The sequence below is a fragment of the Podarcis raffonei genome, chromosome 11, assembly GCF_027172205.1.
Source record: "Podarcis raffonei isolate rPodRaf1 chromosome 11, rPodRaf1.pri, whole genome shotgun sequence".
NCBI classification, from domain to species: domain Eukaryota; kingdom Metazoa; phylum Chordata; class Lepidosauria; order Squamata; family Lacertidae; genus Podarcis; species Podarcis raffonei.
In genome coordinates, this window is record NC_070612.1 from 39,525,172 (window position 1) to 39,537,690 (window position 12,519).

Consider the following 12,519-nt stretch of genomic DNA (forward strand, 5'->3'; position numbering starts at 1 on the left):
AGGTTGGCAGCCAGCCATGCACTCCCTTGCCACTGTGCCTAGGCAGCAAATGCTGTTCCCTGTTAGGCAGCAGAGGGTGAACAAGACCTTCTTTCTCTTCTTCTGACTAGGAGAGAAAGTATGCTAAGACAAATATGTAAATAGAACCTACATTACACAAACTTGGGAGCCAGATAGAATGTGTGTGCTTTTTGCATCATTTGTGACTGACCTATATTTTTTGGCTGTTTGAACTGAGTCCTTTGCTAATATTTATGCTACTTTATAAGATTGAAATACATTTACATGGTACTATGTATTGTAAATTATTTTATTAATGTATCTCAGTGCTTGAAGGGCTAAGATAAGGGTTAGACTTTGGAAGGGCGTAAAATCCAAAGCTTTTTAAAAATGCAGTAGTGAGACCTTCTGTGAGGAGAAGCTATTCATTAAATACATTTGATCCTTGAGGAAGAGATGAGTTTTTGTTCATTTATTTTTTACTGTAGATAATTATCTGAAGTTTTATAAATTTATAAATCTTGTGATTTCTTGTCTTGACAGCAAACAGTTTGTGGCTTTGATCTGTTGCGTGCAAATGGACAATCTTACGTCTGTGATGTCAATGGCTTTAGTTTCGTGAAGAATTCTATGAAATATTATGATGATTGTGCTAAAATCCTTGGGTAAGATTTTATGCTATTTGTCAGACCGTTTCCTTTTCACAATTTATTTAAAGTAAATAGAATATCTGTGGTGGTATTCAATGCTAGTCCTATTCACAGCAGACTTATTGAAGTTAATGGACCTGACTAATTCAGGTTCATTAATTTCAGTAGGTCTCTTCTGAGTCGGACTTAGCTGAATACTGTCTTTTGTGTGGTTGACCTGTTGGAAAATGTATCCTGCAAAATAGAGCTTTTAGATAACACAATTAATTTAGATAAAACAACAGCTATTTAGGATGCCCATAATGAGCATGCATACCCAGTATAGTTTCTGTGCAACTTTGCCAAGATATCTGTTAGAGAAATAAAACACCAAAACTTTATGCCCTATTTGGGGAAAGGCAAAATACAACCTACTCAATAAAACACAAAGAGACAAGCCATCCCTGGTTGTTCCCCTCCCCATCCCCAAGCTTACCATGCAGCAGCATGAGTCCTTTTTCCTTTCTGTATTTTAAAAAGGGATTTTTTAGGCATGCTGGAAAGCAAAGAATTCCTCAGAGGCATTCTAAGGAAAGGAAGAAGGCAGACAGCTAGAAGCCATTGCTTCACTAGCACAGCTGGCTGTTCAAAGTAAAACACTGGCATACCCACACACAAAGGCAGAGGGCCTCCACAAGCATAAATGAAGTGTTCAGAGCACTGAGATCCACTTTAGGAACTTCAGGATTAGGGGAAAATGTTTTAGAAGAAGCATGATTGGTTATTAAAGAATGGCACGTTATTTATGGAGCATAACATATGTGGGTATGGTTCATTAAGGGGTTAATGCATTTTCAACTTGTTTTTATTAGACGAATTATTAATTGTTGTTATTAATGTAAACTTATTAATTTCAGCAAACACTTATTTCTATTCCATTTAGAAATATCGTAATGCGAGAACTTGCTCCACAGTTTCAAATCCCGTGGTCGATACCTTTAGAAGCAGAGGATATTCCTATTGTGCCAACTACATCTGGAACAATGTAAGAGAATATTTTTTCTCTGTCTAAATTATGCAACCTGACTATGTAACATTTTCTATTTTTCTTATCTCTCAGTATTCTCTCACTTTCAGTTTAGAATAATTCAACAACATCTTCGTTGAAATGTTTCGTTAATATTTATATGAGAAATCATATTTACATGTCCTCTTTTTCATATTTTTGTTGTTGCTGTTAATGTCAATCAAACTTTGTGCTTTTAAATCTTTGTATACTTGCAGGATGGAACTTAGATGTGTTATTGCTGTTATACGGCATGGAGATCGAACACCAAAACAAAAAATGAAAATGGAAGTTAAACATCAAAAGTAAGTAATTGGCTAGGGAGGATGTAATGAACAAATTTGATATTTTCCCCATTACATGTAGTAAGTTAATTGTTTAAACCGAGGGGGGCATAGATGTGCATCTGTGTTTATTGACATTTAATTTGATTTTTCATCTGTATTTATGTATTAAGAGGCTGTAGCATCAAATGTTTTGTTTTCTCTGCTTTTAAAGTTTAATTTTACTTCTGTATTTTGTAAACTGCCCTGGAAGTTCCACTGAAGTAACTACAGTATATATAATTTTTAAAACAAATAAAACAGAACTCTTTGGGGCAGACCTATGGCAAGATTCACTGGTATGAGCTACTTAGGATGCAGTGGATCTCCAGTTCAGCTTGCTGATTTCTGGCTCAGCTGGCTCAGCCAAAGATACCCTGGTATTATAACTTGCTCAGATGGCTGAGGAGAAGCTGGCTGAGTCAAGGCTGGTGTAAATCCCAGAAAAGGGTTATGGCATCCTAAGCCCATTCAGCTTGGTCTTGTAACCTTGCAATCCAGTGCAGAACACTATTTTAAGGGCTTGTTTTCTGGCGCCAAGGCTTAGGCAAAGCAGCAACCCTGGCTGAACTTTACACCAGCTTAACTTTGACTGGCTCGCTTTACACCAGCTTCATTACTTTCTAAGTGTATATGTATATTATTAGTTATTTCAAAACTGGCTTGAGAATGGCTTATAAACATAAGCCTTGGCGAATGTTCAGGGAGCAAAAGCCACAGAATGGTGACCTGAGATACTATTCCGTAGAGACTGCATATACAACGTGGTGCAAAGTCTTTTCAAGACCATCAGTTAATATATGGAAAGTTCATAACTGAATACATTGTTTTGTGTTAACATCCACATGCTTCCCAAACAGTCCTTTGCTAGATATGAAGACATGAATAATCTGGTTTGGGGTTAATAATAATAATAATAATAATAAAACATTATTAATTTATTATCTATTACAAATTTATTATTATTATTATTATTATTTTATTTATACCCTGCCTATCTGGCTGGGCTTCCCCAGCCACTCTGGGTGGCTTCCACCAAAATATTAAAATACAGTAATCCATCAAACATTAAAAGCTTCCCTAAACAATAAGTAATTCTTTTCCCTATTATAAAAATCTAGAACCAGAAAGTAATACTAGTTTGGCCTAGTGACTTCTAGCAAAGTAATTCACTGCCTTTCTAATCATTTCATGCTTACTTTAAAGGTTTTTTGATCTTTTTGAAAAATGCAATGGATACAAGTCTGGGAAGCTAAAATTAAAAAAGCCGAAGCAATTACAGGCAAGTTGGTTTTTTTAAAAAAAATCTTTTCTTTTTTACACTCACACCTGTCTTCATAAACTGCTAATACAGTTTGCCACTCTTTTAGGAAGTACTTGACATTGCAAGACACCTCTTAATAGAGCTAGGACAAAATAATGACTCTGAGATTGAAGAAAACAAATCTAAACTTGAACAGCTGAAAACTGTGTTGGAGATGTAAGTATTTAATTTGGAGGTCTTACTGCTGACACTGTTATCTTTCTCATGTATTTTTATATATATATATATATATATATATATATATATATATATATATATATATTTCTTTAAGGAACAAAGAGAGTTCAACCACATTATTAATCTGAAATATGGGAACTAATCCGTGTTATTAGTCAGTTTCTGACTCTTTCACACTATTACTGCATCTTCAGAATTTTAGGTAGCATGAAATCTATTTCTAATGAACCACTGAATGCCATTTTGTGCATGTATATTCCTTGCAGAGACATATAAATGATAACTAAGGCCTGCAGGAGAATGGCAGAGGGAATTTTGGGGAGACTGCCTTTTATCCTGCTTCTGCTGATCTTTTAACTCTGGTTTAAGACAAGAGTTGCCAATGAGCCTTTCCCAGTGTCCATAGGCACTGGCGAAGGAAGAGGGGTGCAGGGGGAGCACACCACCCCTGGCAGCGCAATCCCAGTGGGGTGCCATCGCAGCTGCCCCCCCACCCGTGCTGAGTGCCATGCCCCCGCCTGCTCTCCGCCGTTGTCCATAGGGCCATCCTTCCCATTGAATTAGGCTTGAAAGAAGCATTCTACTGCAGCCAATAGAATAGGTTGTAGCATGTGCTTGGTTTAAATGTGTGTGGTGTCCATGACAGTTTTTTCTGCTTTGCAAATATGCCCACAGACTGCTGCTTTAAGAGATTGAGAAACCTATAACTATACTTACGTCTACAACCCTGTCAGCACCAGCCAGCATGTTCTAATGGTAATAATTGATGGGAATTGTAGTCCAAGATATCTGGAGGACACCCAAGTTTGGGAAGACTGGCCTACACTAACTTGCTGTGTGAATTTCTGCTTTGTTAAGCTGTTCAAGGGTTACTATCAGAGAATCAAGTGATAGAGCTTTTCCTGCACACTACTTCAGACTGTAGGTGGAAATTGGGTGCTTGAATGCTCTACTATGAAAACAAACTCCCTTTACAGAGAAAATTGCCACTTAAGTAAGAATGTTAAGTACCGTATTTTTCGCCCTATAGGATGCACTTTTCCCCCTCCAAAAGTGAAGGGCAAATGTGTGTGCGTCCTATGGGGCGAATGCAGACTTTCGCTGAAGCCTGGAGAGCGAGAGGGGTCGGTGCGCACCAACCCCTCTCGCTCTCCAGGCTTCAGGAGAGCCGCAGCGCCAGCCCCACAAGGTCGGGGGACAGCGGGGAGGCGGAACGCCGCCATCCCGCTGTCTCCCGATGTGGTTTGGAGGCTGATGGCGGGGAGACGTGTGCTTCTCCCTGCCGCCAGCCCCGCAAGCTCCGGGGACAGCGGGGAGGCGCAGCGCGTCTATGGTGCGTCCTATGGGCCGGTGCGTCCTATGGGGTGAAAAATACGGTAAATTCATTTTGCCTAACATGCTCGCTGTGCATATGTAGGAAGTACTGAAACCTGCAGGATAAAGTGGTACAGTGCAGGAAAGGCATTCTTCATCATGGCAGCAATGCAATAGCTTCACACACACACACACACACACACACACTTACAAGGCTGCATGATATATATCAAGATCATTTTTAATGTGTGCTCCTTGCCTCCCCCATTCTCCATTTGTTGTTCTTAGGTATGGACATTTTTCTGGCATAAACCGCAAAGTTCAGCTGACGTATCTTCCTCATGGTTGTCCCAAAACATCTAGTGAAGAAGAAGGTATGGATGCTAATTAATTCTAGAAGTAGGTCCCTCTGTTAGCTTAATGTAACTGAATTTTGCTTTTTAACACTTTTATTGTCAAAAAAGCTGAAGTTGGAAACATGTAGGGGTTTTTTAAGTTTATTAATTACATTTTGTTCCTCGCTCGCTCTGGTCATCAGCAAAATATCAACTTTTAAGGCTGGTGTGCATCCTAAACACAATTGCTATGCAGTAAGCGCACAGAACACAGTGATATTTATGAATAAACATGAATAGGGTTGTGCTGTAAGTACAATGTTTGACTTCTTAATTGAACATCAAACACTCTCCTTCCAGTCCTTTATTGCAAGCAGCTTTTGATATTCCTCTGAATTGCAGAAGCAATTTGCCATACAGCATGAGCAGCTGCTGTTTCAGAATCTACAAATCCAATCTGAAACTCATCCCTGATGCTCTGAATAGTATCACTGTTCTTTGGATCCTCACATTTTTGTATATTAGTCTTAGTCCCTGACAGGAATGTACGTGATAGCCCACCATTCATCATATTAAAATGTTTAATCAACTGAATAATCTCTATTCTCTCTTCCATTTTTTCAGTGTTGCAAACATACTGTATTTGAATCAGACAAATACTATTGGAAGTGGGTGAACAAAGTGTGACTTTCTTACCCCTTCATTTCAGGCAGCCTTTCCATGGGCCCTGGGCTCTGTTGAATGGTGTGGACTGTGGTGTAGGGGTTTGAGAGAGAAGAGGGGATCGCCAAAAAATAGGGAGATGTACTTTCCCCCTACCCAGGTGCCATAGCCTACCCCATTTAGCAGGGTTTCCAAACTTTTGGGAGAGGCTGCTGGCATGAGGAGTGGGTAAGAAAGTTATATTCCATCCACTCATTTCTGTTGCTGCTTCTTTAGATCCACCCCTCTGTTTTTCAAGTTACTTCAGCTCACCAGAAATGGAAAATTATCTGCTAAAAAATTGTTCTAGCATATGAAACTTAGGTGTAAATTAGTTGTTCTTCCTCAGTTTTTATTTACCTATTATTTTGCATTGTGGTATTTTTGTATGCATTTAGATAGCCACAAACGTGAGCCATCTCTACTCTTAGTTCTAAAATGGGGAGGAGAATTAACACCTGCAGGCAGAGTTCAGGCAGAGGAACTAGGAAGAGCTTTCCGATGCATGTACCCAGGTGGACAAGGTAATTTATTTCATTTATTGGTGGCAAAGGAAACCATTTCTTTAGACTGAGAACTTGGGGGGGAAAGAAACAGAAGCAAGATTATAAGGTTGTTGTTTTTTTTTTTGGTAGGTGACTACGCTGGATTTCCAGGATGTGGTTTACTTAGACTGCATAGTACCTATCGGCATGATCTCAAAATTTATGCTTCGGATGAAGGCAGAGTTCAAATGACTGCGGCAGCTTTTGCAAAGGTACTATGAAAATTATAATTTTGACTGAACGATGGGAAAGGAATACAGGCTGTTTATAAGAAAATTTCGGAGATTGTACAATGAACTTCTTTTTTTAAAAAATGTTTTAAATATTAAAGACATACAAAATTAGCTACTTGGCCTACTTGCATATTATACAAGCTTTCCTCCCGCTTATGATTAGTAGTTCGATGTGAGTAATCCTCCCTTCCCACAAACCAGTCCAGGGGTGCTGACTTGCCCTCCACATGGGGGGGGGGGGTCGCGTGATGCATTCCGCCCCTGCTTGGCCCCAGTGGCGTAGCTAGCTGCTCGGGTGCCAGGTGTGGCACGTGCATCCTGCAGCCGGGGGCGGGGCACGCTGCGTTGAGCCTCTCTGCTGCCTCCCCCTCAGCTGTAGGGCGGCTGAAGGAGAGACAGAGGCCAGACGTAAGTCACAGGCGTGGAGCCTGCAGGTGCCCAAGCCACCACGTCACTCCCAGGAGTGACAGCCCCCGCGGTGTGGTGCCCAGTGCCAGCCGCATTTCATTACATTTGTTAACCAAACAAAAAAGTTTCATGAGCCCAATTTTTTTATTTATTTTATTTTTAAAACTCATATTTTGGTCATTTTGTCACCCCTCTCAGTGATGACACCCGGGGCGGACCGCACCCCCTTACTCCGCCACTGCTTGGCACATGAATGCTCGTGCGGGGGTGGGGGGTGGCAGTCGTCTCAATATCGAGGAGGGCTCAGCCCCCTGCCCACCACTACCGAGGGAATCGAAGCCCCTTCTGCCCCCTATAGTTGGGACCCCTGCACCACTCATTCTGTGTGTGAAATTTATAAATTGCTTCTTTCTTGATGAGGTAAAATGGTGGCGTGCTATATGATATATAAGAGTAGTGGTCAAATGCATGTGCTTTTGTTCTCATGGCTTAGAGTATATATGGCAAACTTTTCAAAATGCATACATTTTTAATTGAAAATAAAGAATAGGTGCTGGGCTTTCTAATCTAGGGACTCCCAACCTTTTGGGGCTTATGGGCACATTTCAAATTTTGATAGAGGTAGGTATGGCAGACACAAAATGGCTGTCATGGGGTGCATGGCATAACACAACATAAGAGACAATCACCCCGAACCACCTTACACTTGCCATGGAAAGTTGATTATGTGCTGCTGATCTGACAGCACACAAATATGGTGTTGCTGTCTAATATACAAGGCATCCCTACTACTGTGATTTCAAAGAAATTGCTTATAAGGTACCTGCACATTTTGCCTGATAACCTTTGTTCCAGGATGGCTGGAGACTAACTTTTCTTTCAATTGAAAGCTCGAAGTCTGGGGCCTCTACTCAGGGGCACCACTGAAAGACTTCATGGGTGCCATGGTGCCCGTGGGCACTGGGTTGATGACCCCTGCTCCAAGCCATATGCTCTAATCAAAAGTGGACACCACAATCATATTGTTTTTCTTTTATTACCTGCCTGCGTGTAGACCATAGTGTAATAAGCACTAAAAAGCAATACCTATTAACAATAGGTAGAAAGTTACTAGCATATATGCATGATAGGTATACAGTTGTTTGCTTAAGCATGAATTGAACTGGTGAGAGGATACACCAGGTGTACCCTCTTGAAAGTTTGAGAGGTGAGTGATGACAACCCACACTGGACCCCCTTTCTCCCTACAGAAAAGGAACTTATCATGTTAAGTACCAATGTTCACTTTTGTGCTTTAGACTATTTGCCACATTCCCCCTCATCACTCAGTTATTTTGTTTACGCAGGGACTCCTGGCATTGGAGGGAGAGCTTACTCCTATACTTGTCCAGATGGTCAAAAGTGCTAATATGAATGGGCTACTCGACAGTGACAGTGACTCTCTTAGCAGCTGCCAACATCGTGCAAAGGCACGCCTTAATGAAATACTCCAAAGAGACAGAGACTTTACTGATGAAGACTATGAAAAGGTTAGAAGATAACAAAGTACTATACTGTGCTCTAAATACTGAATGCGGGCAAATGCTGAAAATCAGTGGATTCTCTTCTAGCCATCTTCTGAAACTCTCCTGAATGGAGCACAAGGAGAATTGGGGAAAAAACCCCACACATTATAACTGGAAAAGTGTTTTGATGATAATTGAAAGATCAATTAAAATAACAAAAGCAGTAATAAACTGACACTTAATATATTTGTTATAATGAATGTGTGCTGAGCAGTGATATGGTTATTTTTCTGGTATGTTGCTGTCCATGTCAAAGCCCCATTCTTTAAAAGGCAGGAGAGTAGTACTAAAGGCATCTAAAACTGGAAATAGCCCTATGCTTCCTGTCCTTCCTTAAAAAGTTGGTATTTCAAGACCACAGGGAAAATATGGCATGAAAATGGTTGGATGATGGCATCATGTGGATGCCCTGGAGAAAGTGGGTGAGTGAAGCATGGCAAATCCACACTAAATGTCTAGTGCAGAGGCACCTTGGTTTGAATAGTCTTAGATGTATTAAGTGGTATTCAACTAAGTTTTACTTAAAATAGACCTATTGAAATTAATGGGCGAAACTTAGTCATCTTGATTTATTTCAATGGATTAGCTCAGAGTAAAACTTGGTTGAATACCACCCACTGTGTAAAAAGTAATTTTGGTGCGTTAAGGAAGAGTTTACTGGGCTGGGTAATGATCATGAGCTATGACGAGAGCAAGAGAGCAGAACTGCAGAAAGTGGAGTGATTCTCCTCAGTTTTTTCTCCAGCCTTGGCGAAAGCAGTTCAGTCTTCCCGGTTCTCTCTATTCCTTGTCAGTTAAGTGTTTTTACTTAGTCTTTCATTATTCTGTTGTCGCTGTGTGTTTTTTCCACCACGCTGTGTTTTTTCCTCCACTTCCCACAATTCTGCTGTCCTACCTTCATCATAGCTCATGATGATTACCCAACCCAGTGAACGCTTCCTAACCCACCAAATCTATGCTTCAGATAAGACCAAACTTCTTTTTTAGTGCCACAAGCACCATTTACTTCATTGGGACTTAATTTCTTTGTTTCATAACATTTATACACCACTTGATTGTAAAAAACAAACAAAAACCCTGAAAGCGATCATTTATTGAAAATCAAATTATGATTCTTAAGATTTCCTGTTTTGAGGTTATAGTATCTTATTATCCTTCAGACAAAAATAAAAATGAATAGAACTAATGAATTCCCTTTTTATTTGATATTCAGCTCACACCATCCGGCAGTGTTTCTCTGATAAAATCAATGCAAGTCATTAAAAACCCCGTTAAGACATGTGATAAGGTATATTCCTTGATCCAGAGTTTGACATCTCAGATCAGAAGACGGATGGAAGATCCTAAGTCTGCAGGTAAACAATTATTTTAAGCATACTGTAATGTTAATGCTAGCCATGAAGGCTTAGGCAGTTTTAAGAATTTTGAGTAGACAGTATTGCTGTCAGTGAAATTTAGCTACTAAAATATATACTAATAGTGAGTTATTAGTGAAGAAAAGATAGGGTGCCAAGAGATTTATGGTGACCCAAAAGAAGAGTGGGTGGTATGGTATGCATTGATAAAAAGGGCCAGTTGAGAAATATGGTTGCAGAGAGAAGAGAGTCTATGCTATGAGATGAAGACAAAAAAGGAAGGGCAGAGTTAACTAGATTGGAGAAAACCCATGGTGCAGAGAGAGTTTGCACTGAGGTGCAGGGAGAGGAAATGAATTTAACAAAAATAGTTTTAGAAGAAAACAACTAAAATTGAAAAAAATGTTCTTTCTGTGGCCAATGTAGCAATCTATCCTCCTTTAGCTAATAAAGCTAACCATCAGACAATATGAACTGTGCAGTCCTTTGCTAGAGCTTGTTTAGCTCATGACTTTTGTCATGTAAGTGGATGGCATTCTTTAATCTGAAAAAGGGTATATTTGATGTGAAAGCAAATATACATGAGATAATTCTAACTAGAATATACTAGATAATAATTTTTCTTAATGTTTCAAGTTACCTGATTTGATTATTCTTCGCTAATAATTGTCTGCCTAGATATTCAGCTTTATCACAGTGAAACGCTGGAGCTAATGTTGCGTAGATGGTCCAAGCTTGAAAAGGACTTTAAAACAAAGAATGGAAGATATGACATCAGTAAAATTCCAGATATCTATGACTGTATTAAGTATGATGTCCAGCATAATGTCTCTTTAAAACTAGAAAACACAATGGAACTATATAGACTGTCAAAGGCGTTAGCTGACATTGTTATACCACAGGTATGTACCTTGCAACTACTCTTAAATAGTATTCTGCAACAACTAGATGTTTCATACTGGTTATACTTGCTAATCATTATGGCAATCCATAGCTTAACTATTTCCAAACAATTTGTGGTCCACTAACCAGTTTTTATAAATGGTATGTATTGAAAGAAATATTGTTTGTTTCTGTTCCTTATTAAATTAAATAAGGAAATATCTAGAGGATATGTAATATAATAATTACATAGACATATATTTTATATATATTGGCTAAATCCAATGCAATCCTGTACACGTCTACTCAAAAGTAATTCCCACTGAGTACAATGAGACTTACCGTATTTTTCGTCCCATAGGACGCTCCGCCCCATAGGACGCACCTAGTTTTTTTGGGGGGGGAAATAAAGGAAAAATTTTTTTCCTTTATTTCCCCCCCAAAAAGCAGGTCGGAGAAACCGAACCAGGTCGAGGAACAGCGGGATGGCGGCGCTGCGCCTCCCTGCTGTCCCCCGAGCTTGTGGGGCTGGCCGATGTCTGCCCAGCGCGAGGGGTGCTCTGATTCAGGGCACCCCACCCGCCCGGTGGCAGGCTGCTATCCGCAGCATGGGGAGCCCTGCGGGGAACTCCTGCAGGGCTCCCCACGCTGCGGATGTATGCCTGGTGGGAGGGGCGCTCTGCTTCAGGGCGCTCTGCCCGCCGGGCGGCAGGCTGCTATCCGCAGCGTGGGGAGCCCTGCGGGTAACTCCTAGGGCTGCCTAGGCTGCGGATGTATTCCCGAAGCGCCAGGCGCTCTGCTTTCAGGGTGCCCGACGCTCCGAGAAGCAGGCTGCTATCCGCAGCCTAGACATCCCTGCGGGACCTCCCACAGGGCTTCCTAGGCTGCGGATGTATTCCCGAAGCGCCAGGCGCCCTGAAAGCAGAGCGCCCGACGCGACGGGAAGCAGGCTGCTATCCGCAGCCTAGACATCCCTGCGGGACCTCCCGCAGGGCTGCCTAGGCTGCGGATGTATTCCCGAAGCGCCGGGCGCTCTGCTTTCAGGGCGCCCAACGCTCCGGGAAGCAGGCTGCTATCCGCAGCCTAGACATCCCTGCGGGACCTCCCACAGGGCTGCCTAGGCTGCGGATGTATTCCCGAAGCGCCGGGCGCTCTGCTTTCAGGGCGCCCAACGCTCCGGGAAGCAGGCTGCTATCCGCAGCCTAGACATCCCTGCGGGAACTCCCGCAGGGCTTCCTAGGCTGCGGATGTCTTCCTGAAGCCTGGAGAGTGAGAGGGGTCGGTGCGCACCGACCCCTCTCGCTCTCCAAGCTTCAGCGAAAGCCTGCATTCGCCCCATAGGACGCACCCAGATTTCCCCTTCAGTTTTGGAGGGGGAAAAGTGTGTCCTATAGGGTGAAAAATACGGTACTCCCTGGTTAAGCAGGCAGAAGATTACAGCTTAAGTTACTTTCACTTTGGTCCCAATAAAATAAATGGGGCAGATTAGTCATTGCTTAGCTCCTACTGAAATTAGTAGGACCTAATCAGTGACTAACTTACAACATTTATTTTAATGGAGCCAAAGTGCAACTAACTCCCAAGCCATAATAAGCGAGTGACAAGTAGGTTCCTGCAACCAATCGATGTAAGACATTAAAAACCTATTGAGACATGTGATC

The 12,519-nt window shown here is 41.5% G+C and overlaps 1 protein-coding gene across 22 annotated transcripts in view; it reads left to right on the forward strand.

The window, feature by feature from the left end:
* PPIP5K2 (diphosphoinositol pentakisphosphate kinase 2) overlaps window positions 1–12,519 on the forward strand; it is a 50,339-nt gene that overhangs the window by 20,110 nt on the left and 17,710 nt on the right. For all 22 annotated transcript variants that reach the window (XM_053408334.1, XM_053408337.1, XM_053408338.1 and 19 more), the window contains 11 exons: window positions 544–665; window positions 1,573–1,674; window positions 1,914–2,000; window positions 3,225–3,304; window positions 3,393–3,498; window positions 5,122–5,207; window positions 6,269–6,394; window positions 6,506–6,627; window positions 8,403–8,585; window positions 9,835–9,976; window positions 10,655–10,878. In XM_053408334.1, coding sequence (XP_053264309.1) covers window positions 544–665; window positions 1,573–1,674; window positions 1,914–2,000; window positions 3,225–3,304; window positions 3,393–3,498; window positions 5,122–5,207; window positions 6,269–6,394; window positions 6,506–6,627; window positions 8,403–8,585; window positions 9,835–9,976; window positions 10,655–10,878 — 1,380 coding nt within the window. The remainder of the gene's footprint in view (window positions 1–543; window positions 666–1,572; window positions 1,675–1,913; window positions 2,001–3,224; window positions 3,305–3,392; window positions 3,499–5,121; window positions 5,208–6,268; window positions 6,395–6,505; window positions 6,628–8,402; window positions 8,586–9,834; window positions 9,977–10,654; window positions 10,879–12,519) is intronic.